This window comes from Heliangelus exortis, chromosome 8 (assembly GCF_036169615.1).
Source record: "Heliangelus exortis chromosome 8, bHelExo1.hap1, whole genome shotgun sequence".
In the NCBI taxonomy this organism is placed as follows: domain Eukaryota; kingdom Metazoa; phylum Chordata; class Aves; order Apodiformes; family Trochilidae; genus Heliangelus; species Heliangelus exortis.
In genome coordinates, this window is record NC_092429.1 from 28,941,505 (window position 1) to 28,964,550 (window position 23,046).

The following is a 23,046-nucleotide window of genomic DNA, read 5'->3' on the forward strand; positions in this document are numbered from 1 at the left end:
TAAATTATCAAGTCTATGCCACTCCCACTCATTAGCAATCCCAGCCCTGGGAAGAGACAAGCATCAACCCCACTTCCATGGTGAGGAAGGAACTAAGGAAAGGAAGGGGAATTCTTCATGTAGAAAGAATTAAAACTGAGATGTTCCCTGGTCCAGGACCAATGTACACAACCCCTTTTCCCCTTCCTAATTCCATCACTCCAAGGCCACCCCCCCAAGAAACATTGAACAGTGAGAGTAAATGTTTTACATGTGCAACATGAATCCACTTCTCAATGATCTTGGATCTTTGCTGTGTTTTGAGTTCTTTGCTCTTCAGGATAGTGCTGAGAACACATTTGGTAACTGCATTGAACTGAGAGATGGTGGCTCTGACAGTAGGTACCAAGTGCTTGTTTTCTTCTTTATCCCTTCTAGACCAGATGCATCCCAAGCAGTGGTAGGGCACAACCTTCTTGAAGAGTTTCTAGAGTGAAACAGAGATAGATAAATCAGCAGAATTCTCCTAGATTTCTACTGTCCATAAGAAGAAATGCACATTTATAGTATAAATTTGATCTAGTATGGTAATAAAAGGTTTTCTCTTAGCTTAAAAAAAATCACTTTATAGGCTTAATGACCTAAAAAAACCTGTCAGCTAAACAGTACTGGGAAAATAAGCCACATTTTTGTATCAGTTGCATAACCAAGCATTTTTTATATAGTGATATTTTGAAGGAGACTGATACAGACAAACCAAATAGGAGCACTACAGTAAACAGAACCTATACACATCTTACAGGCTATTTCTTAGGTGTCAAATGTTAAACTTTGCAAAAAAGGCTACACAGTATATAGTCACAGTTTGGGTTGCTTTGTTGGTTTTTTTTGAAAAAGAGCTTTCAGATTGACTGAAGCACAAAGGCCAAGGAGTGAAGCAAGTTTGGATAACCAAGCAGGGCTGTGTTCTGTGTCCCAACAAGAGGCCTCATAATTAAATTGACATAACTTAAAAAACAACCAACCAAACAAACAAAAACCATTTGAGAGGCCCAACACTGTTTTCCCTCACAGTTCAACTGGTATCTATACTCTACATACTGCATCCATGTATGTCAGCTGCTCTGCCACAAGGTCTTCTTGAAAAAAAGAAAAGGCTTCTGGACTGCTGATCTCCAGTTCCTCTTCATCATCTAGGTTACAGGGGGAAGTGTAATGGAACCCATCTGTTCAGGATGGAAAACACTATTTAGTAATGAACCAAAACAGGTGTTTATTTTAAAATGTCACTTTAGGTACTACAGCAGCATGTCCAGAGGGTCCTGCCTGATGTAAAGGCCCCACTGTGCTGCATATTATAGTGAGAAATATCAGGAGCAGATTAAACTGGCAAAGAAAAGGAGGAAGAAGAAACTGAGAGAATTGTGCTGTTCAGGGTCTCTGAGATAAGAAATGACTTAACCCACTCATTAACAGTTCTGAAAGAAAAACCAACAGCAACAACTAGAATTTCCTCATTAACACTGCATTTTGTTAATTTACTTTTCAGTCTTCATGCATTTTATAATCTGAAAATAAAAAAAATCAAACTGCAAAGCAACAAGGCTGCACTTATATCCTCACAATATTGCATTAGGAGTGCTCTTACAACCAGATTTCATCTCCCATGTGTGGAAATAAAAGGAGATACTGTATTTTTCCTAGCACTCTTTGTGCCTTCACAGAGCTATATGGACTATATTGAAGAGACTTTATTCCAGCATCCCTCACTTTCCCTCTCTGGGAGTTTTTTCCAGAAAAGGGAATACAGTGAGCACCTACAGGATTCAGCTGAAAGCTTCTAAGTTGAAGTGGGAAGCAGTAATGAAGTGAGAGAGGAGAACTGTCCTCATCAAGGGACCCCCCAGCAGTGCCAAAAGGAAGGGATTTCACAAATGGTTCCAAATAATCTTTTGAGTCCCACAGGTTAGGAACAAAGCCAAATTAAAACTCAAAGACATGGCCCTTGTTTCCCACGGTGGAGAAAGTCAAACAGCAAATCCCTGAAAAGAAATCCTCTTCCTAATCCCTTTTTGCTGTAAGGTGACTAACTCCAACAGAAAGGAGGGGAAAAAATGAGTTGTTAAAGACTAACAACAGAAGGACTGACTTAGTGAGAGTTCATTGGAAAACCAAGCAGCCCAGGGTATGTTATGCAATATTTCATCTCCAACTAAAGCATAACAGCCACAAGAGCAGATAACGTGGTACTTCACTATCATTTTTCAAAATGCTTCAGTATTCCTTTCTTTATTAATTAGCAAAATCTAATCATCTGTGTGAACAGCTTCTATTTTGATGTACCAAGCCATAACTACAGGCTGTACCAGATTTCCATCTTGTACCTCCCAGTTGCACAATTTATTGACACAGCTAAATGTGAGAAATGAAAAGCTCTGTTCCAGCATCAGTTTTCTGGGGCTGTTTTGTAACAATGCACATAATTAAAGAGGATTCTGTTGAACAAAAGTCACACTTTTTTTCTCTCTCTTTTTGGTGAAGTAACTCCTAATTTGCCTTTCACCTCTTGACTGAACTGAAAATCCTCATCAGTGAGTTGCAAGCCTACTCAAAGCCTCACAGAGCCCTTCAAGTCAGGTCCTGGAGTGCAAGGCAAGATTTTCCTTTCCTTTTTTCCTGCATCTTTTGCCCCATTTGGAGAAGGAAAAAAAGAAAACCTCCTTTCTCATCTTCATAAATGTGTAAGCAGCAGCCTTCTCCCTGCTCCCTAAGAGGCTGGAATCTCCTTGTACTCAAGTATCACATCATTTTCACCTCACTCTGACACATTTAGCCCTCTCAAAGCCCAGCTGCCTTCTTGACTTCAGTGAGAGGAACCATGTGCCCCTTCTGAATTTGCAGTCCCTGACTTACCTTGCTTTATGTTGCTCAAGCTGAAAGAATCAAGGCCAGGAACAGTTTTATTCCTTCTGTATCTAATCATTGCAATCTAATCTCCAGGCATGGCTGATAGCAGCACAGAATGGATGTTTGATTACACAAATCAAACTGCAGGATTAGGACCACAGTTTGTAAAACCAGAGCACAATGTGTATTAGAATAAGAATTATCAGCAAGATTGGATTGCAGGAAACACAATTAGAGTTTTGAAGGAAATCTCTGAAATGAACAAAGTTGTGGTAAAGGGACAACTCTAAAACCCTTCTCTGCAGACCCCACAGCTTAATTGATTTCTCCTCCTCTCTTCTGCCCCATTTTGAAAAATGTTTTCATTCAAACTGACCTATCTATAACTCAGAAAATAATCTTTTTAAGTGTTACTTGAGGAAGCAAATGCAAAAGCAGGGCTGCTGGAAACTTCTGCTGGCACTGAACAACACAAGTACCCAAGTACAGTTCTTGTGAGCTTCCTTTGACCTGTCAGAACCAAGCCCAGGAAGGGGCATCAGCAGGCACATACAGTAATCCTGGTCACTACCTGTGTTAAATGAGGAAAAAGCAAAGGAGGAACTCTTTTTTTATGTATGTGTTAGTGAGCCAATTTGCCATTTCACACTGTTATGCACTGACATGGTATTTCTGGAACCTCTGGCAGACATGATTTTTATGGGATAAAATGTTTGGGTTTTTTCTGTTGTTTCCTTTATTACATCAATTATTCCCTCTCACCACTTCACTGGAAGCTGATTCCAGTTCTCATTCACACACTACATGAGTTCCTAGGACTTTTCAGCTTATGCCCCAGGGAGCTTTCTGACCAGGATAAGGGTGCATGTCAGGTTTGACACTGCACACAGCATTATTTGTGTTACTACAGTTCCCTATTGTTTCAGTAGATTGTGACCTCCAGTAACCTCAGTTTTTCCTCTGTCCTTGGATACCAGCAGCCAGCCACTCAAATAGGAAAAAACAGCCACAGACACTTCCTTTGACATAATGAACTGGGAAGAAAAGCTTAATGACAAAAAGGCTTGTGATTCAAGCTGTATTTTGTCACAGCTCTGTATTTTTCTTTTTGGATGGTTTGAACTTTTCTTGGGAGGAGGAAGGGATGAACCATGACCAGCTAATAAGCAGCTGTGTGTTTTAACTTAATGGCATGGGAATTGTGATGACAATTAACCACTTAGCTGCTGCACCAATCTCCAGTTAAACATTAGGGAAGTGCCAGATTTCCCAGTTCACTCCAGAGTGAATAGGTATAGCTCTTACCATACCATTATTTCATTCCATACAGAACCTGCAGCCTCATAAAGGGATTTTTAAATAAAAAAACCAAAACAGGTGAGCCCCACAATACTGTCAACTAGCCTGAAATACACATAAATCTTTGTGGTCCCATGTAGCCTGGGGGAACAGAAAGACAGAAGGAAAATGTAACTTACTGTCATTTTCCACTTCTTGGTTCTGGAACTGCTCCAAGAGGTTCTGTGCCCTCCTCTCCAGGTCAGAGCCAGGCATGTTCATTTGCAGGTAATGCAGCAGCTTCAGCAAACAGGGGTAGTCAGGGGGTTCTCTGAAATCCTCAGAGCACTGATCAAGCCAAGCTCGTAAGATTGATGCTATGGCACTAAGAGCAAAGACAGAGCACACATACAGCACGTGTTGATGCAAGCACCTGGATCTGCATCTCATTTAACAGCTAAAACACTGAGGCATTCATAGAATCATAGAATCATAGAATAGGCTGGGTTGGAAGGGACCTCAGAGATCATCGAGTCCAACCCTTGAACAACTACTGCCACAGTCACCAGCCCATGGCACTGAGTGCCACATCGAGTCGCTTTTTAAATGTCTCCAGGGACGAAGAGTCCACCACCTCCCCAGGCAGCCCGTTCCAATGTCTGATCACCCTTTCCGTGAAAAAATTCTTTCTAATATCCAATCTGAACTTCCCCCGGCACAATTTAAGACCGTGCCCTCTTGTCTTACTGAGAGTTGCCTGGGAAAAGAGCCCAACCCCCCCCTGGCTCCAACCTCCTTTCAGGGAGTTGGAGAGAGTGATGAGGTCTCCCCTGAGCCTCCTCTTCTCCAGCCTCAACACCCCCAGCTCCCTCAGCCTCTCCTCATAGGATCTGTGCTCCAGTCCCTTCCCCAGCCCAGTTGCCTCCTTTGGACCTGCTCCAGCACCTCAATCTCCTTCCTGAGCTGAGGGGCCCAGAACTGGACACAGGACTCAAGCTGTGGCCTCCCCAGGGCTGAGCACAGGGGCAGAATCCCTTCCCTGGACCTGCTGGCCACGCTGTTCCTGAGCCAGCCCAGGATGCCATTGGCCTTCTTGGCCACCTGGGCACACTGCTGCCTCCTCTTCAGCTTCCTGGCAATCCAGACTCCCAGCTCCCTTTCTGCCACTCTGTGCCCAGCCTGGAGCTCCCCATGGGGTTGTTGTGGCCAAAGTGCAGGACCCGGCACTTGGAATGTTGAACCTCATCCCGTTGGGATCAGCCCATCTCTCCAGTCTGTCCAGGTCCCTTCCTATCCCACGTGAAGGCAGTGTGAAGACTTTCTTGAGCAAGGAATTTTATTTGTTTTTTTCATGCACAGAATCAGTATTATTAAGATACCACTCAGATTTCGCCAGGGCCTTCAGCAGGGTTGCTCCTGATTTGCACTCCCACAAGTGAAATCTCAACAACAAGGAACTCCAAAGTAAATCCAGAAAAGTTTCAAATCAGAACTGTGTAAGAATCCTGACACGTTTGTTCTGCAGGCAGGGAAACCACAACAGTATCTGAGAGTGGTATTTAAAACCTAAAACATTAGTTAAGAAAGGGTCAGGATAGTTTAGTCCACTCAGAACTTCTCAGAAGTTGAAGATTAAGCAGATTTTAAGACAGATCCAGCCTCTCCAGAGCAGGGCAAAGAGTTCACAGCCTTTACAGTCACTGATTTTTGCCAGCAAAATCATTTCAGTGAAGAGGGAAAAGAGGAAAAAGAAAAAAGGTACATGGAACCTTGGTAACCTCCTGTCACCTGAGGGGTTAATGGGTGTGTGAGGAGGGCAGCTTGCTGAAAACAGGCTGGAGAATTGCCCATATCTTGCAGCAGCTTTACATTTCCTGCCCTTGAGAAGGAACTCCCTGCACTTGACAGACCCAGAGCTCAGACAGGAACAAAACATCACAGGCTGCATTTTTCAGGGATGGATTCTGAGCTATAAATTCTTCCTTTCCTGTCTGTAAGAAAAAGCTTCTTGATGTCTAACTCCTGTCATGCCACCCACAGACTCTGGGCTCTGGCCAGCAGTGCTTTCCAGTTCCACAAGTACCAGAAAGCCCTCTCATTATTTCCATACCAATTTTGCTTGAAGCCCACCTTGCAAAGTTTCAGTCTGCAAAATCTATCTAATGTTAGGTGAAAGAAGCACACCTGATTCTGTCATTTACAAACTGGGAACAGAGAGCTATTCATCCACTCACGTTTGCCCATGAGCTACCAGGAATCATGCTGAGGCTGTGGCAGCTCCAACTCTCACATCTCTGCTACCAAAGAGGTGGAGATTGAAGCTCTCAGGTCACAGAGCCACAAATGATTCCATTGGTTACATGGATATTCTGCACAGCCTTTTCTCAACTAAGAAGCCAGATATAACACTGGGCCTGAAGAGGTCTGCATAGGAATTAAAGAAAACATTTCTTGCCAAAAAGGCAAAAGCACTGTTTTCTTCCCCACCACAGTTCTTTCTGAAGAATGAGTAGAAGGGAATCTTCACAATTAAAGAGAAAAAAGGAGAGCCTCAGTTGCAAAAGGAGATTAAATGACTGATTTCTGATGAAATCACACAGGAACATGCACCAAATTATCTTTAATTTGCCAAACACCTACTGAAGACCATCAATTAAATTATCTTTACAGAGTGCTAGTCCCTCTTCTCCTCTTCCCATACAATAACTTCCAGGCTTTCTCACACAGGTTAAATTAAATCAGTTGGATTTTCTCTGTTTTGCCTGTTAAATAACAACATGGGCAGTTAAATCTCAGCTTTGAACCAAAGGTTGATGTAAGGGTAGTTTCTCACACCCCATCTGCTTATAAAAAATGTGCTGATGACTTCCAGCAAATGATCTGCTCCTCTTTTGACTTCAGAACTAAACAGCATATGGGGGGCTTTCACTGGGATGTGTGGAAAACCACTAAGGGAAGAGCTCTGCTAGCTGTTCTTTGTTTTAACTGAGATGCCAGTAATTCTTCCTCTTTGCTCTTCTAATTATTCTTTTTTTGCTTGGTCCAGATCATTTTCATAACTCTCACACTCTTCCCTTACCCTGCCCTGTGTTTGACTCCACTTCTCATGTAACCACATTGGTCTCTGCTGTTGTTTTAACTTCACAGCCTTTACTGGAATGAGTTGCTCTCCCAGTTGCATCTTAACTGCTTCCCACCATGGATTTCCCAGACATCGGAAACCTTCCAGCCAATTTTCCTTCCTTTCCTTTTTCCTTTGGTTTCTGTTTCCCTGGAGTCCAATGTTTCAGGACTACTTTTATTCCTGCAGGATTCTGCACACTGTTTTCCAGCAGGGCTCCTAACTTCAGCAGGAAACAAAAGACAAGGTTTCTGGCAGGAAGGTCTCAAGGCACAAGAAGCCATGGGACTGTGTTTATCACTTAGAGAAACTTCAAATGCTGTACTATTACACTGAAGGTTTTACTACTTGCTATTTTAACACAGAAGAAGAGGGGTAAACATGCAAGAGGTTTATGTGGGAACTCAATAGTTTCTTAATTTTCTTTATTTAAACTGTTTTGGTGATCAGGTAGTGAGGTGGATCAGGAACTGGTTGAAAGGAAGGAGTCAGAGAGTTGTAGTCAATGGGGCAGAATCTGGTTGGAGGTGTGTGACCAGTGGAGTCCCTCAGGGGTCGGTACTGGGACCGGTGTTGTTCAATATATTTATCAACGACTTGGATGAGGGTATAGAATGTACCCTCAGCAAGTTTGCTGATGACACTAAGCTGGGAGGAGTGGCTGACACACCAGAAGGCTGTGCTGCCATTCAGAGAGACTTAGACAGGCTGGAGAGTTGGGCAGGGAGAAACATGATGAAATTCAACAAGGGGAAGTGTAGAGTTTTGCATTTGGGGAAGAACAACACGATGTCCCAGTATAGGTTGGGGGCTGAGCTGCTGGAGAGCAGTGTAGGTGAAAGAGACCTGGGGGTCCTGGTAGACAAGAAGATGCCCATGAGCCAGCAATGTGCCCTTGTGGCCAAGAAGGCCAATGGCATCCTGGGGTGCATTAGAAAGGGTGTGGTTAGTAGGTCAAGAGAGGTTCTCCTCCCCCTCTATTCTGCATTGGTGAGGCCACACCTGGAGTATTGTGTCCAGTTCTGGGCCCCTCAGTTCAAGAAGGACAGGGAAGTGCTTGAAAGAGTCCAGCGCAGAGCTACTGAGATGATTAAGGGAGTGGAACATCTCCCTTATGAGGAAAGGCTGAGGGAGCTGGGTCTCTTTAGTTTGGAGAAAAGGAGACTGAGGGGTGACCTCATCAATGTTTTCAAATATGTAAGGGGTGAGTGTCAGGGAGATGGAGTTAGGCTTTTCTCAGTGGTGACCAGTGATAGGACAAGGGGTAATGGGTGTAAATTGGAGCACAGGAGGTTCAAGTTGAATATCAGAAAAAATTTTTTTACTGTAAGGGTGACGGAGCCCTGGAACAGGCTGCCCAGGGGGGTTGTGGAGTCTCCTTCACTGGAGACATTCAAACCCCACCTGTACACGTTCCTAGGCGATGTACTCTAGGGGGCCCTGCTCTGGCAGGGGGGGTTGGACTAGATGATCTTTCCAGGTCCCTTCCAACCCCTAGGATTCTAGGATTCTATGTTTTACCCAATTGCTGTGGAATGAAATGAGGAGATTTCAGCTAAGCTTCCTGCTGCTTTATCTGTTGTTTCCAATGATTCTACACTCCAAGTTTGACACACAAATAGATGCCACATGTTGATAATAAAGCAGATGCAACTATGAGCTGACACTGAAGACAACAAAAAAAGCCCCCAGCATCTTGATTCATTTCTGTGGCCTGTCATTCATCTGAGGAAGAGCATCACCAACCTACTCCCAACCAGCAAACCAAAGACAGTAGCAGAAGGAAACCACAAACTCATACTCCAAAAGTCCTTCAGAGGACTTTCACTGTTATTTCAGATTTAAGTCCTCAGGACTCAGCCATAGCAGTGCTTGTGACTACAGAAAAGGAGAATTTGAGGGCTTAAAGCTACATTACTTTTTGTACTACATAAACTTTCTGCTTTTCTTTCAGCTGGTCCAACTCGTGTAAGAATCTTTTTTTTTTTTTAGTTTTACAGCAGTGAGGAAGGATGCAAGTATACAATGTAGACACAAAAAAAAAAGTTCATACTGCAAACAGGAGACCAGTTTCCCAGTTCCTCTGCTCTTTAGAAATTCTGTTTCTCTTAGAGGTATAAACTGAATGGGGATTTATAAAAGCTCCTAAACTTTCCTTGGTTTCATCAGGAGAGATGTAAATAAATGGATCTGAACATGGCTCACTGTTTAGGGCACAGCACTTCCTTTGCCTTTGCCCTGGCTGAGGAGTCTCTTAGTAGCTACAAGCACAAGTTATTTCTATAAGTAACTTGTGAACAATAAACTTGTATAACAATAAATAACAATATATAATAATACAATAAAATAATATAAACAACAACAACAACTTCTATAATAAAGGGGAGACAGCACACTTTTTTCTCTCCCTTTTATATTTACCAGCATGCCCACAGGGTGTCTCTGAAGAAAACACAAAGTTAAGACTTCTGCAAAGAAAACAAACAAAAAATCCTGGTCCAAGTCCATGGCCAAATATGGCAACACTGTCTGCCTCCTGGAAAACCTCTCCTGCAGGTAACTTCAGGCTCATACTACTCTGTTTTTGAGTAAGGTTTAAAGTATCCAGAAGCAGCTCACATTAAACTGGTCTTCCCTGAATGCAAACATTGCAGGAAGCCTGGACTGCCAGTCTGGACATTTTTCTGTGTGTGCTGACTTCTGGGAACTTCACTGACAGAGATTTTTAAAGCTTGTTTTTATGCATGCACCTTTTCTCCATGAGAGGTGATGTGCTGCATCAGCTCTCCAGGTCCTGTGCACCCAGCCATGGCCTCAGCATTGCCACACATACAAGCAGATACAGTATTTTATACTGTGAGGCATAAAATCAAGTTATTTCTCTGTCCTCAAGCAGCTTGAGGCATGTCTTTAATGTTTTAAATCCTGGGAAAAAGGCATTTTGCTCCTTTAATACATCACCTCTAAATACACCCAGTTGGTGGTTTGGGGATTAGCTGTCTGCCCCCAGGGAATCAGAAATCAAATGCCCAGAAATCAAAATAAACACCATCTTTCAGTGTTGGCATGGAAATAGGGCACAGCTGAGCTCAGAGATCATTCTGCATAGAAAACAACCTCTTACCAGTCAGTTAAAAGTTAACAGAGGAACTCACCCACTCTGAATAAAGATCAGAGCAATAAGATCAGATCACCAAGAGCATTGTTCCCAACTATCTTGTAGGCAACACACACCATGTCAGGAGGATTGACCTCCCCAAACAGCATTAGTTGCTTGGATTGCTGACCCCCTTTCCACAATATCTGAAGTGGTTTAGATCTCTTGGATATAATTGTGTCATTCACATTTCCCATGGCTCCTGTCTGGGAGTGTGTGTAGAGTTCTCTTATTAGATTAATCAAAAGAAAGTACTTTATTTCTTTTTGCTCTACTTTCTTTCCTTATTTGCTATTTTTCAGGTGTGCTAAACCACACATTTGAGCTATACAACCTCACTTAAAACCAAAACTGATTGAATTATAATACAAATTCTCATTTAATGTGTCTTAGCATAAGGACCTCTCTTTAATTCCTAATGTGGCTGATCATGCTTATAATTTGTATGTGTTTAATGTATGAATGGTTTTATTCTGAACTGTTGCATGACTTGGTGTGTTAAGTCTACTCTTTTCTTTCTGACTGTCAACACAAGTCCCAAGCTAAAAGTCATGCAGTGGACACAGAGAACTCCAAAAACAACAATGACCTAACTAAGATGACAAGATGAGTGTCACACCTCAACCCAAAAATATGTAGAACTGAGAATCTTGTTTATGTGGCACAAGGAAAAGCAAAAAACAAAAACAAACTTACAGGAAGAGACAGAGGGTCAAGTAAGTTATTCATTACAACTCTTATCAGACAAGGGGCATGGAATCATAGTCCTGGAAACACAGGCTGAAGTCCATCTAACTCAGATGTTTAACTGGATTAACTGGCCTTTTCTGAACTTTATGCTCCTGTTACTTGCTATCATGAACTTTCTGAATGGCTGAAAGTAGGAAGAATTGTGGGAAGAAGGGTACTGAACATGAAAACTTAAGTACTAAAAAAAAAAAGTCATGATTTTAGGGTTTTTTAAGCTCATAATACCTTCAACAACATTCAGAGCTTACTCTGAACTCTGAGGTCCAACTCTGAGGTTGTTTTGTTTGAACAAAATTAGAGTAATTTTGTTCAGTGTTTTACTGATCACAGTTTTAAGGAAAAATATGATAATAATAAAAACCCCAATCAACAAAAGCAACAAAATATAATTTAAGTAATCAACAAAATTTTGGCCTAGATGTGTTCATCTTATGTTTAATTCTGAGACAATCTCCCTGACAGAAAGATCTCTTTATATTATATTACAAGAGTTGATATTTTCATCTTTTTGCTTGATGTCTAAGCAAGCTATCAGTGCTGTGGATTTGCAGAGGAAACAACAACACTGCTCAACTCCTCTCCCAGAACCAAACCCTGACTTGCTGTACAGTACAAAACCACACTTACATCCTGAGTACTGCTTTGGATTCAGAGGAATTCTGGTTTTCAACTGTGCCACAGGTTAAGGTCTCGAGGTTTCCATACCTGAAAAAGGAGAAGGTTGGTTAGAGGAACCTCTGCTGAATACTAATAAAATATAAGAATAATAGCATAATGAATGTACAATTATCACAAACAACTAGAAAGTGATTCTAGCTCAGAATACAAATATGGAATCTAACATTGGGTGAAATTAAGGAGCTTGAATATTACTTCATTACTACAAAAAAGAGCTAGTATTTTCCACCTTAGTTTGTTAGCTTATATTAAACAACCTGCACACAACAAGAATCAACCAAAACAGTTTCTTAGCTCACAGCTCCAGCTTTTACTGCCTGTTTTCACTCCATCCTTCCCCAGAGCAACATTCCAGTGTGCAATGAGGCTGTAAAGCACTTTTTCCAATACAGCTTCTGTTTCTCTAGTACCTGCCATTCCTCCAACTCTGATTTCACTAGGTGGCAAGTGCCTACTTGTGCCAAAACTGACACAGCTGCCAGGAGTGGGAATGGTTCATAGTGATGGGAAAGTGGCACTGGAAAAGAAGAAACCATGGGCACAACTCCACCAGTGCAAAGGAAAATCTCTCACCTACACAGGCAGCAGGATTATGGCCTCATTCCCAGAAGGAGTGCTTATTATTTCAGATATATATAAATATATCTGCTGGATCCTTTCATGAAGGCAGCCAATGACAGTACAGAATAAGGCAAGCTAGGTTTTGCTGGAGTAGTTGTGAGGCACCTGCAATTAATGGCATTTAGCTGGAACAAGTGCATCTTTAAATGTCTGCACTACAACATCCCAAGAGCATCAGATAGAGAAAACAGAATGGGCTGTCAGTTTTTGTCCAGAAGGTTCATGTCAGAACAATAAAAAAATACATCCAAAATGTTTCATAGGATAAAAATAAGAGGTGGAAGCTTTATGCTACTCTAAAGCTTTGTATGTAAGGATCACAGACCTGTACAGAAAATCAATTGGTGTACAGAAAATCAACTGAATGCAAGCTCACTCTCACCAGCAGATCTGCTTGACTGTAAAGAAAATGTTTGAGCAGCACCATCCACTACTTTCATAATGATATTCTGCCCTACCATTTCTCACAACCTCAGAATTCCACAACACTTTAAAAGAATAACTTCATTTTCAACAACTTTATTGACAAGGGCTTAGCACTGAACAACTCCACTGTGGGTGGGGAAGCTGAGACAGAGTGATGAGGGTTCATGTACATACTGCAAAATAAATCCAAACTCCTAAATGCAAACAAGTCATCCCTCTGATAAAGGCAGAACAGCCAGTGTCCTAGGGACATCAGCTTGGGTTCACTTAGCCTTGGGAGTACTGCCCTAAGACCACTTACATTATCTGAAAATGCTCATTTAAATACAGATCTTGCACCTCCAATTACACTGCAGGTAGACAAAACAAAAAATTATTTGCTCCAGTTGTTAGGGCACATTTGTGTCAAGCTCAGAGCAAAATCATGACTGCTTGACCCTAGTAAGTTAGTCTGACCAACACACTGTCATTCATCCTGACTTCCCACGTAAGTGATGAAGAATTCAGGAATCTCAGCATTTTTCCTGCCCAGAAAAGAAAAAAAAAATATTAAAAGGCTTAACAAATGCATAAAAAACTGCAAACATGTTTTAAAGGGCTCAAATCCTTCTCAGTCATCCTGAAACAATCCTACTGGTCCTGTAAAACAGCAGAAGTATTATAGTACTTCTTGTTTTAAGGGCTTCTTCAAACAGAAAGGGTCCTTAGAGACTGAGGTATGTACAAGATAACCCATTCTGCTCTTGTGATTTCACAGAGCTAATCTGAACATGGAAAGAAAACTATGCATGGCTAAGGTGACACTGAGGTAAGAATGCACTTCTAAACACACTGAATAACACCTCAGTCCCTTACTGGTCACATTCCAGCAGGAGCACCCTCAGAGTGCTTGGCACAAGAATATTAATCTTATTCTGAAATTTTGTGGCTCATCAGTGGCCTTCATGCTTCCTCCTCTATTCTCCAATTTCTCTCAGCAATTTCACATCCTGTCCATGCTCCCTCTATAGGGATCAGCACTGCCAAAGCTGTAAAATTTACTAGATACCTTCCTTCTGACACTTGGCTGTGCCTGAATTCACCACCTAACCCTACCAGGCCTCTCTCATTTTTCAGTCACACCATAAATGCTCATTATCAGTGTTTACAATTCAAAGTGAAGGCAATTAAATATTTGATAGACTTCCCACTGCTTTACTGCAAGGATGGAATACATCTGAAGAGCCTGAAGAAGAATCCTTCCACCACTTTGCTGAGCTGAAGTGTGAAGTTGAACCTGTTCTTACTGGATTTAACTCTTATCAGTTAACTGCTAGGTCAAATTATGTCCTAGCCAACAGACAGAAGACATTTTTCCCCCTGCTGGGAGGAACATGCAAAGAAAGCTTCTGGTTTTTTGTAACAATTCCATTTTCATATCCATTTTTCAAATGGATAGAACAAAATGTACTGAGATGATTCAGTGTTGTTGTTCTTGTCTTGTATGAAATCCAAACATGTATTTGCAGCACTTTAGGCACTTGCATTTAAATCCCACCAGAGAGACCCACCTTGATTATTATAATATAAAACAGTAATAAAGAGCTGGCAAAACTGAGTAAGTTTATCAAGCTTTGCTGTATCACCAGATGTAAAGCTCAGCTTACCTCTCAACACAAGAGATGAACAACAGGTCATTAAATACGGGTTAGGAGGAGTTAATGATACATCTGACTTCCCCTGCTCTGTTCTCACCAGCTCTGGGACAAAGAGCCATTCACTGCTCAGCTCTGTATGAATGCTTTGCATACAAAAAGAAACATGGGAAACAAAAGGATCCTGTAGCCCCCAGAACTTGTCAGCCTTGCCTGGCGTTTGGAAACTTAAAATCCACTACAAGGGACCAACTAAGTAAACGGGACCAGAATGCAGTGGGTTTAAGTTTAAATACTGAAATATTAGAGTAGAAAATGTATCACTGCATCTCTGTTAAGAGGGAGGAAAATACTCCATGAATCATTCAGAAATAATTAAAAAAGGCAGTTCTCTGCAAAGCCCCAAGCAAATAACCTAAGTGAGGCTTACGAGCATAAAAGCAAGAGACTGGAAGCACAGCCACTCAACAAGAACTGAAAGGTGTTTTGAGTCAGACACACATTACAGCATGGGAATGAAGTTTGTTCTTTAGTGGAGTAAACAAACCACCTGGTGAACAGGAAAACAAGAGAAGCAAGAATAGATGCTACAGCAACAACTAAATAAATCTGCTGTCTTTAAAGCACAGACAGCTATGAAGGACCTGTCCCTTCAATGTCCCCTCTCTGCCTTTATTTTTTCTCCATGTACCCAATATCAAGCTGTCTCCCAGCAGAAGGAATGAGCTGAAAATGTAAAACTGATTTGTTGTTTTTTGGCATTATCCAGCTCTGTCTCTCCCTTCAAACAGTATCCATTTCCTTCTCTCCAAACTCCTTGAGACAGGGACTCATTGCTGATTCATATGTGACTGTGCCAAGTACAGCCTGGCCCTGCTTTTTTAAGCACCACTGCAAGGAACACAATTACCATGGCAAAATAAAACACATGTGAGGGGCTCATCTAAGCTTCCCTCACACTGGTGAGTGATTAATTCCACAGCACACCCAGAGGCACTGGGGATACCAAAGGATCTCTGTGGAACATCATGCTGCATCCTCACACACCTGGGGGCAGGGGGAGCTGATCTCATTGCTTCTCCAGGAATTGCCATCCAGAGTTTTCACACTAAAAAAAAATTTTTTTTTTTCTTTTAAATCTCCCTACCCACTCCTACCAAACAAAGAGAAAATATCAGTACATTTAACACTAAAGACTTGGCAGGTTTTCAGAGTTGGCTGTTACACTGAGATGTAACAGCCATCTTCCATGAATGCTTAAAGGGATGTGGATGTCCAATTACACTTAAATAGCTTTGAAAATATGTCATCCCCCTAACTTTTCAACATATCAGCTTGTGCCTAAGTTTTTTATTAGTTTGACTTCTACTCTATGCTGAAGGAAAACCTTATAAAGGACTGAACCCAACCAAAAGAACAAATAGTCTCAAACTCAATAAAAAGCAAAAGCTTAATTGGAAGTATAGAGGGGAAAAAACCTAAAAAAAACCAAACCCCAACCAAGCCAAAAACAAACCAAAACTTTTTTTACAGAATAAATGTTTCATGTCCTAAGCTCAAGTTAATGCTGAAGAAATCATGATTTTTCCCCTAACCACAATCCTGCCCTGTCACCAAAACCAAGAAACAGGCTTCAAACTCTTCACGTGAAACCAAAGCTGACAACTGATGCCAAAATCTTTCCTGCCTTTTTAAGAGATTGCCCTTTTCATTACTCTTTTACTCCACTGGAAAACAAAATACAAGTACTCCCAAAACACAAATTATGTGCTGACACCCCCTTTAGTCTCTGCACTGTTATTAACAAATACCACAAACATGAAAGTTGCAAAAATGCAGGCTCTTTGCTATTTATTCCACACTAATGTAGAGATGAAAATTAAGCTGCTTAGATTCAATTACTATCCATTTCTTTTTCTATTTTTCCTTATAACATCTGCTTTTCTTCACAAGTCTGTATTTCACAGCTGCATAAATCAACTTCTATAGCTTGAATTTCATCTATATTTTGTCCCAAGCCACAAAATTCTAGATTATTCATATCAGAAAAGCTAAGAGAAACACCCATGGATTCTTAAGCTCTACAATCCTAAGATTTGTGAGAGGGGAAGGAAGTGGTAACCTAGGATTTACTGTGGATTCTCTCATTTATTATAAAAGGCTGGGGATATTGTTGATAAAGTCAGGCAGCCTACATGCCCTTTCTCTGAAGGAGATGCTGTAACTCCCTCTGAGAGGTACCCAAGTCAGTAAGAAAAGAATTGAGCTCAGAAAAGAAAAAAAAATCAATACAATTAAATTAAACAGTATTCCCTGAAAATAAAACAAACCGTTTCAGAACAAATATGAGGCCTTGGTACTTATTTTAAAAATGTTCTTTAAGCTTCAATGATTGTTTGCTGCTACCCTTATCTACAGTCATGCTGAATAAAGCTATAGCTTTATTCAGGAGGCTTTCTCCTTGGGCTTTCTTGTCCTCTTCTGACACTTTAAAGCAGCATCAGGAGGTTGGCAGGGCCAGCTTCATGTATGCCCCTGCTCAGAACAGCCCTACAACTCAAACTCACTTGAGACACTGCTGAAAATATCATGCAGGATTATTTGTAGAAAATGGCAGTGCCTGAACTTCCCTTATTATGCCTTCCTGCCCTCATCTAACCACTTAAAGCAGGGCTTCATCTCTTCAAGACCACAAGGACCCAGCAGTGCACAAGTCAAAGATCCTGCAGTGAATTACAAGCACATCCTCTTTAGAAGAGGACACCTATTTTCCTGTTCAGTGCTGCTTGAATGTTCAAATGAAATCCATTATAAATGTTTATACACACATTTCAAAGCTGAGCATGATTAATTTTCCAGTCAAGGCTGGGTTTCTCTCTGACACACTTATAAGAAAATGTAAGAAAACTCCATAGGGCTTACCACCCCTTTTGTGGTGCAATACAATTGCAATATTACAGATGTAATTCCCAGCTATGAAAATATTAAGAACTTAATTGCAGCCTGAACTGAGCTAAACAGCACCAGCTACACTATTTACAGAAATGTTTACTGCACACAGCTGGCATTTTCATAGGAGCCCCAAAAGTTTAGATGTCTCATGACCAAGGATTCTCAGAGAATTAGTAACTCTTCCTTCAAGCTGTTTTAAAAGCCTACAATTAAAAAAAAAAGCCTACATGAAAAAAAAAACAAACAGCAGTAGAAACCAAAGCCAATGATGATAAACTTAATTAAGACGTTGAGTTCTTCCCCCCTCTCAAATTCTAGATCTGATTTTACAATTCCCATGTTTCACTAATTTGGTATATTTCTGGTTTTAGGATGCTATGATTCTTTTTGCTAGAGGAAAACATGGGAAGAAAAGAGAATGGTTATCTAGAGGATAACCATTATCTATCTAGATAATCTAGAGTTCTACAAACTTCAGTGCAAAAGCAAGATTCCCAAAAGACTTTTCAGCCTAACAGGGTCTGAACATCTTGCCTGCCAACCACAAAACAATCAGAAGCAGAACAAAGCTACCTGAGTGTTGTTTCAGTGGACCACAGTCTCAAGTGGGACATTTATTTGCATGACTGAAGTACCTTAGTAAGAGAGAAATAAGTGTGCAAACCAGAAAAAAACCCAAAACTATGTTGAACAGGTGGGACACACAAAGATGCTCTCTTGGGATTTAAACAGCATATATGAATGGACTTGAAGACAAAATATGATGTCCTGTGTGACAACTTAACAGCCTTTAATTGAAAAGCAAGGTCTGTACCATTTAGTCTAGAGCTACCTTTGACCAACTGATCCACAGTATTTGATCTACTCACAAGTTTCATTGATTACAGGAAGGAAATTTCCCCAGACACACATCAAGTAGTGCACAAAAGCCCTGAAAGAGCAGTTAGGCAACGTATCCTTGCAAAGGCCACTATTTTATTTATTTCAGCTTCTTCTGTTAATAATGTATTTTTAAAAAAGCAGAATAAATCATAGACATGAAGCACTACTGGCTGAAAGTGACAATGTATATGCACACCACCATTGGTTTCTGCTGTAAATTTGTAGCCAAATTCTTTGGCTATTCTCATAGAATCATAGAATTGGTTGGGTTGGAAGGGACCTCAGAGCTCATCAAGTCCAACCCTTGATCCACTCCCACTGCAGTTCCCAGCCCATGGCACTGAGTGCCACATCCAGGCTCTTTTGAAATATCTCCAGGGATGGAGAATCCACCCCTTCCCTGGGCAGCCCATTCCAGTGTCTGATCACCCTCTCCAGAAAGAAATTCTTTCTCATGTCCAACCTAAACCTCCCCTGGCACAACTTGAGACCTCTTGTGCCCTCTTGTCTTGCTGAGAGTTGCCTGGGAAAAGAGCCCAACCCCCCCCTGGCTCCAACCTCCTTTCAGGGAGTTGGAGAGAGTGATGAGGTCTCCCCTGAGCCTCCTCTTCTCCAGCCTCAACACCCCCAGCTCCCTCAGCCTCTCCTCATAGGATCTGTGCTCCAGTCCCTTCCCCAGCCCAGTTGCCTCCTTTGGACCTGCTCCAGCACCTCAATCTCCTTCCTGAGCTGAGGGGCCCAGAACTGGACACAGGACTCAAGCTGTGGCCTCCCCAGGGCTGAGCACAGGGGCAGAATCCCTTCCCTGGACCTGCTGGCCACGCTCTTCCTGAGCCAGCCCAGGATGCCATTGGCCTTCTTGGCCACCTGGGCACACTGCTGCCTCCTCTTCACCTTCCTGGCAATCCAGACTCCCAGCTCCCTTTCTGCCACTCTGTGCCCAGCCTGGAGCTCCCCATGGGGTTCTTGTGGCCAAAGTGCAGGACCCGGCACTTGGAATGTTGAACCTCATCCCGTTGGGATCAGCCCAACTCTCCAGTCTGTCCAGGTCCCTCTGCAGAGCCCTCCTGCCTTCCAGCTGATCCACACTCCCCCCAGCTTAGTGTCACCTGCAAATTTGCTGATGATGGACTCAATCCCCTCATCTCAATCATCACTAAAGATATTGAACAGCACTGGGCCCAACACTGATCCCTGGGGGACACCACGGCCGCCATTTTGATGCAGCCCCGTTCAGCACCACTCTCTGGGCCCGGCCCTCCAGCCAGTTCCTAACCCAGCACAGATGCCCCTGTCCAAGCTGTGGCCTGACAGCTTTTTCAGGAGAATCCTGTGGGAGACGGTGTCAAAGGCCTTGCTGAAGTCCAGGTAGAGCACATCCACAGCCTTAGTGTCACTTGGCAAATCAGCTCTTTGAAGTTACTACAACCTACAGAAACTCGATGTCCTTTCATATTTTAGTCTTCCAATATACATATGTCCAAAACATATAATCTAAAACTGAGGGCATAGAATCACCCATTCAAACAAAGGAATTCCTCAGTATTTTTATATTCTTGTATATATGCACTGTCAATTTTTACTGCTCCTCATGTTCCACATCAGAATTGGTATGGACTGAGAGACAGAAAGCTCACAGTAATAAATGTAGCCATATGGTTTGCTCCCCAGGATGGCTTCTCTTTCCTCACTTGACTTCCTACCTGGCTGTGAAGTTACTGTACTTCAGCAACCACAGCTATTATAACAATCACAGCAGGCCAGGCAGCCAGGTATTTCAGCCTTGTTATTAACATAACATAACATACAACATAACATAACATAACATAACATAACATAACATAACATAACATAACAACAAAGCAAGCAGTATTATACTCTTTTTCAAATACAAAAGAACAGTTATCTCTGCTTTGTTCCTTATCTACCTGCTGAAAGAGCCAAAATTAAAACCTAGTTGTTCTTACATTATTCCTCTGTTCTGATTACTAGATGCCAAAATAACTGCTTCTGTACATCACCTGATGTTGAATGTGCAATAAATAGGATACTCCCAAAATAAGATCACCTCTGACCCAGTCATGTCTGCTAGAATTTAGGGTGAGAAAACTAAGTGGGTAAGTAACTGTTCTAAGCAGTTATACAGATAGAGCAGACAGGATGGAGCAGTCTTACCATAAAAGTTTTTCTTATAACATTAAGAGGTTCTTGTGCTGTCTGCAAAAATGTACAGCTCCTTATTCACATGAAGTACTAGAAGGGGATAGTGAGTTCTTTGCTTTGATTGTACAATCAAATTAGCAGCCTCCAAACAAGAGAGTTAGGTCTGAAAATACCCATATCCAGCAAAACATAGGAATCTATTCTAGGTATGACTTTGTAGCCCACACATTCTGGTTTGTTTTCTGGGAGAAAATCTCTATTAATTTTCTTGTGCCACTCTTAGCCATACTGAGATATAATACAGACATGGCACACTTTATGACACAGATATGATACAGATATGTCACACTTTATGATAGACATGATACAGATATGGGACACTTTAGCTACTTGATCACTATGCCTTAGTGAGAGTTGAGATGTGAGCAGCACCCATTTACACATTTTATGTTTATGCTGAAATACTGAATTTTGCAGTATTCCTGATACCTGCCCATCAGGTTATTATATCCTAAAGTGATGGAAGAAATCCCTGACAACACCCCCCAATCATGTAAATGATAGCTCAGTTTCCATATTTACTGGCTCTTACTTGTCAAGGAGAAGTTCCACTACTTCCTTAGTAGAAGCAAAGGCTCTGTATGTTGAGAGAAAGATACTGATGTAGGTAAAATCATTATCCCCAAAAGCTGTCAGAAGGTTCTCCACAAGTTTCTCCAGAGTTCCAGCTTTTATAGTCCTGATCTTGCATGTTTCATACTGGCTGACAGTATGTTCTGGAGGTAACTGGTCCCCTTCAGCCTACAAAGTTGAAACAAACACAAAACACAAAAATCATATAGAAGCCAGATCCCTGACACAGCTTTCACATGGAAACACAGATTAAGTTCTATCTTTTTGCAGGAATAGTCCACCTGTAGTTGCTAAATGATTTTGTCAATTTTGGCTCTCAAAACACCAAATGTCATATCAAATAATAGAGGGTTTTATAAAGTTTATCTTTAAGATATTTCTCTGCTTGCTCCATGAGATATTTGATAGTCTGGCTACTATGGACTAATTTTATGATCCCATCATTTCTATCATATTTAAAAGAAAATCCATTATCCTCCAGAGAATCTTACTAGAGGGAACAATGGTGGTAATTCAATGCTTCGCTTCTAAATAAACATGAAAATATTTCAGGATATTTTTGCAAGGAGTTTGTCAAAGTCATCTTTTAAATATGCCATTACAGCATTCCATTATTGGGAGAATGTTAAAAAAAACAAACAAACAAACAGGCAAAAATACAACAAACAAACAAACAAAAATTAAAAAAAACAAAACAAAACAAAAAAAAAAAAAAAACAAACACAAGAGGCAAACAAAAAAAAACAAAAAACAAACCACAAACCAAAGCCCTGCAAATCTAAAACTGACTTGGTCAGCAAAATATTAAACTGCTAAAAACCAGTTAAGAGACTTCCAGGGATTGTTTGTATTATTTAAGCAATTCTGCCTCTAAGTTTAAAAGGAAAAAGGACTTGGCAGAGGAGCCCAGTAACAGACATTCAGAATAAGCCATTGTGGGCTGAGTTAGCATGCTAACAGGAAGCTACTCAGTCTGGATTTAATTAGGAGGCCAACTCCTCACTGACATAACCAGGCTACCCAAAGACAAAAAACTTTTCACATTTGCTTTTGTGCTGCCTACTCAGAGGAGTACTTGTACCTACTGCTAGTAAAAGATGCTCCTCCAGCTCTTTGCAAGTGTTTGACTGCGTGGTTATCACTGTTATGTGCTGCCAGTTCAAGCCTTTTGTACTTTTTGGTAGTTTTGTACTTTTTTGTGCATCAAAAAAACATAAAAGGCTTTCCAGCTCCTTATTTGTCTCCTATCAACACACCAGCAGTGTAACAAAGGTGCCAGACCCCAGCATATCAGGGCTTTAGGAAAATCATCTTGGCCCTCTACAAGGCTAAAAATAAACAAATATATGTACCATGTTACAGTCCAATTTTATGTTTTTTAAGTAGTCTAGTTGATTTTTCAGGAAACAGATTATAGCCTTGATAACTTCCAAGGATGACTGAGAAGTAAATAAATTCCTACAGAACTTATTAGAGAGACAGCACCTTTCAAGAGCAAATATATAAAGACTGAACTGAGGTACAGTCTTGCCAATCTTTATTTTTTTAGGCTGTGCAGGCACTAACCTAGTGTAATTTCCACATCTTCACTAATTCTTTGCAATGCTCAAACACTGCCCACCTCTCTAGCTTTTAAGAGGAGTGCTCTGGGCAGCCTAAAAAGTATTGGGGTAAGAAACCCCTTTAAGGATAAACCATCCCCAAAAGCTGCTGCAGATTCCTGGTGCTGTAATTAGGTCCCAAGATGGTTCCAGAAGCTGGGTCCTGAACCCCCTCACCAATCTCCCTGACACACCCAGGCATTGTGAAAGTGCAAGATACGTGCACAATAGCAGGATGGGGAGAAGATAAGAGTATCAGCACAA

The 23,046-nt window shown here is 41.4% G+C and overlaps 1 protein-coding gene across 1 annotated transcript in view; it reads right to left on the reverse strand.

Moving 5' to 3' along the window:
• RGL1 (ral guanine nucleotide dissociation stimulator like 1) overlaps window positions 1-23,046 on the reverse strand; it is a 60,150-nt gene that overhangs the window by 21,795 nt on the left and 15,309 nt on the right. The window contains exons 3-7 of the mRNA XM_071751363.1: window positions 21,141-21,349; window positions 11,820-11,897; window positions 4,365-4,549; window positions 1,081-1,205; window positions 251-466 (exon numbers count right to left, since the gene is read on the reverse strand). Coding sequence (XP_071607464.1) covers window positions 251-466; window positions 1,081-1,205; window positions 4,365-4,549; window positions 11,820-11,897; window positions 21,141-21,349 — 813 coding nt within the window. The remainder of the gene's footprint in view (window positions 1-250; window positions 467-1,080; window positions 1,206-4,364; window positions 4,550-11,819; window positions 11,898-21,140; window positions 21,350-23,046) is intronic.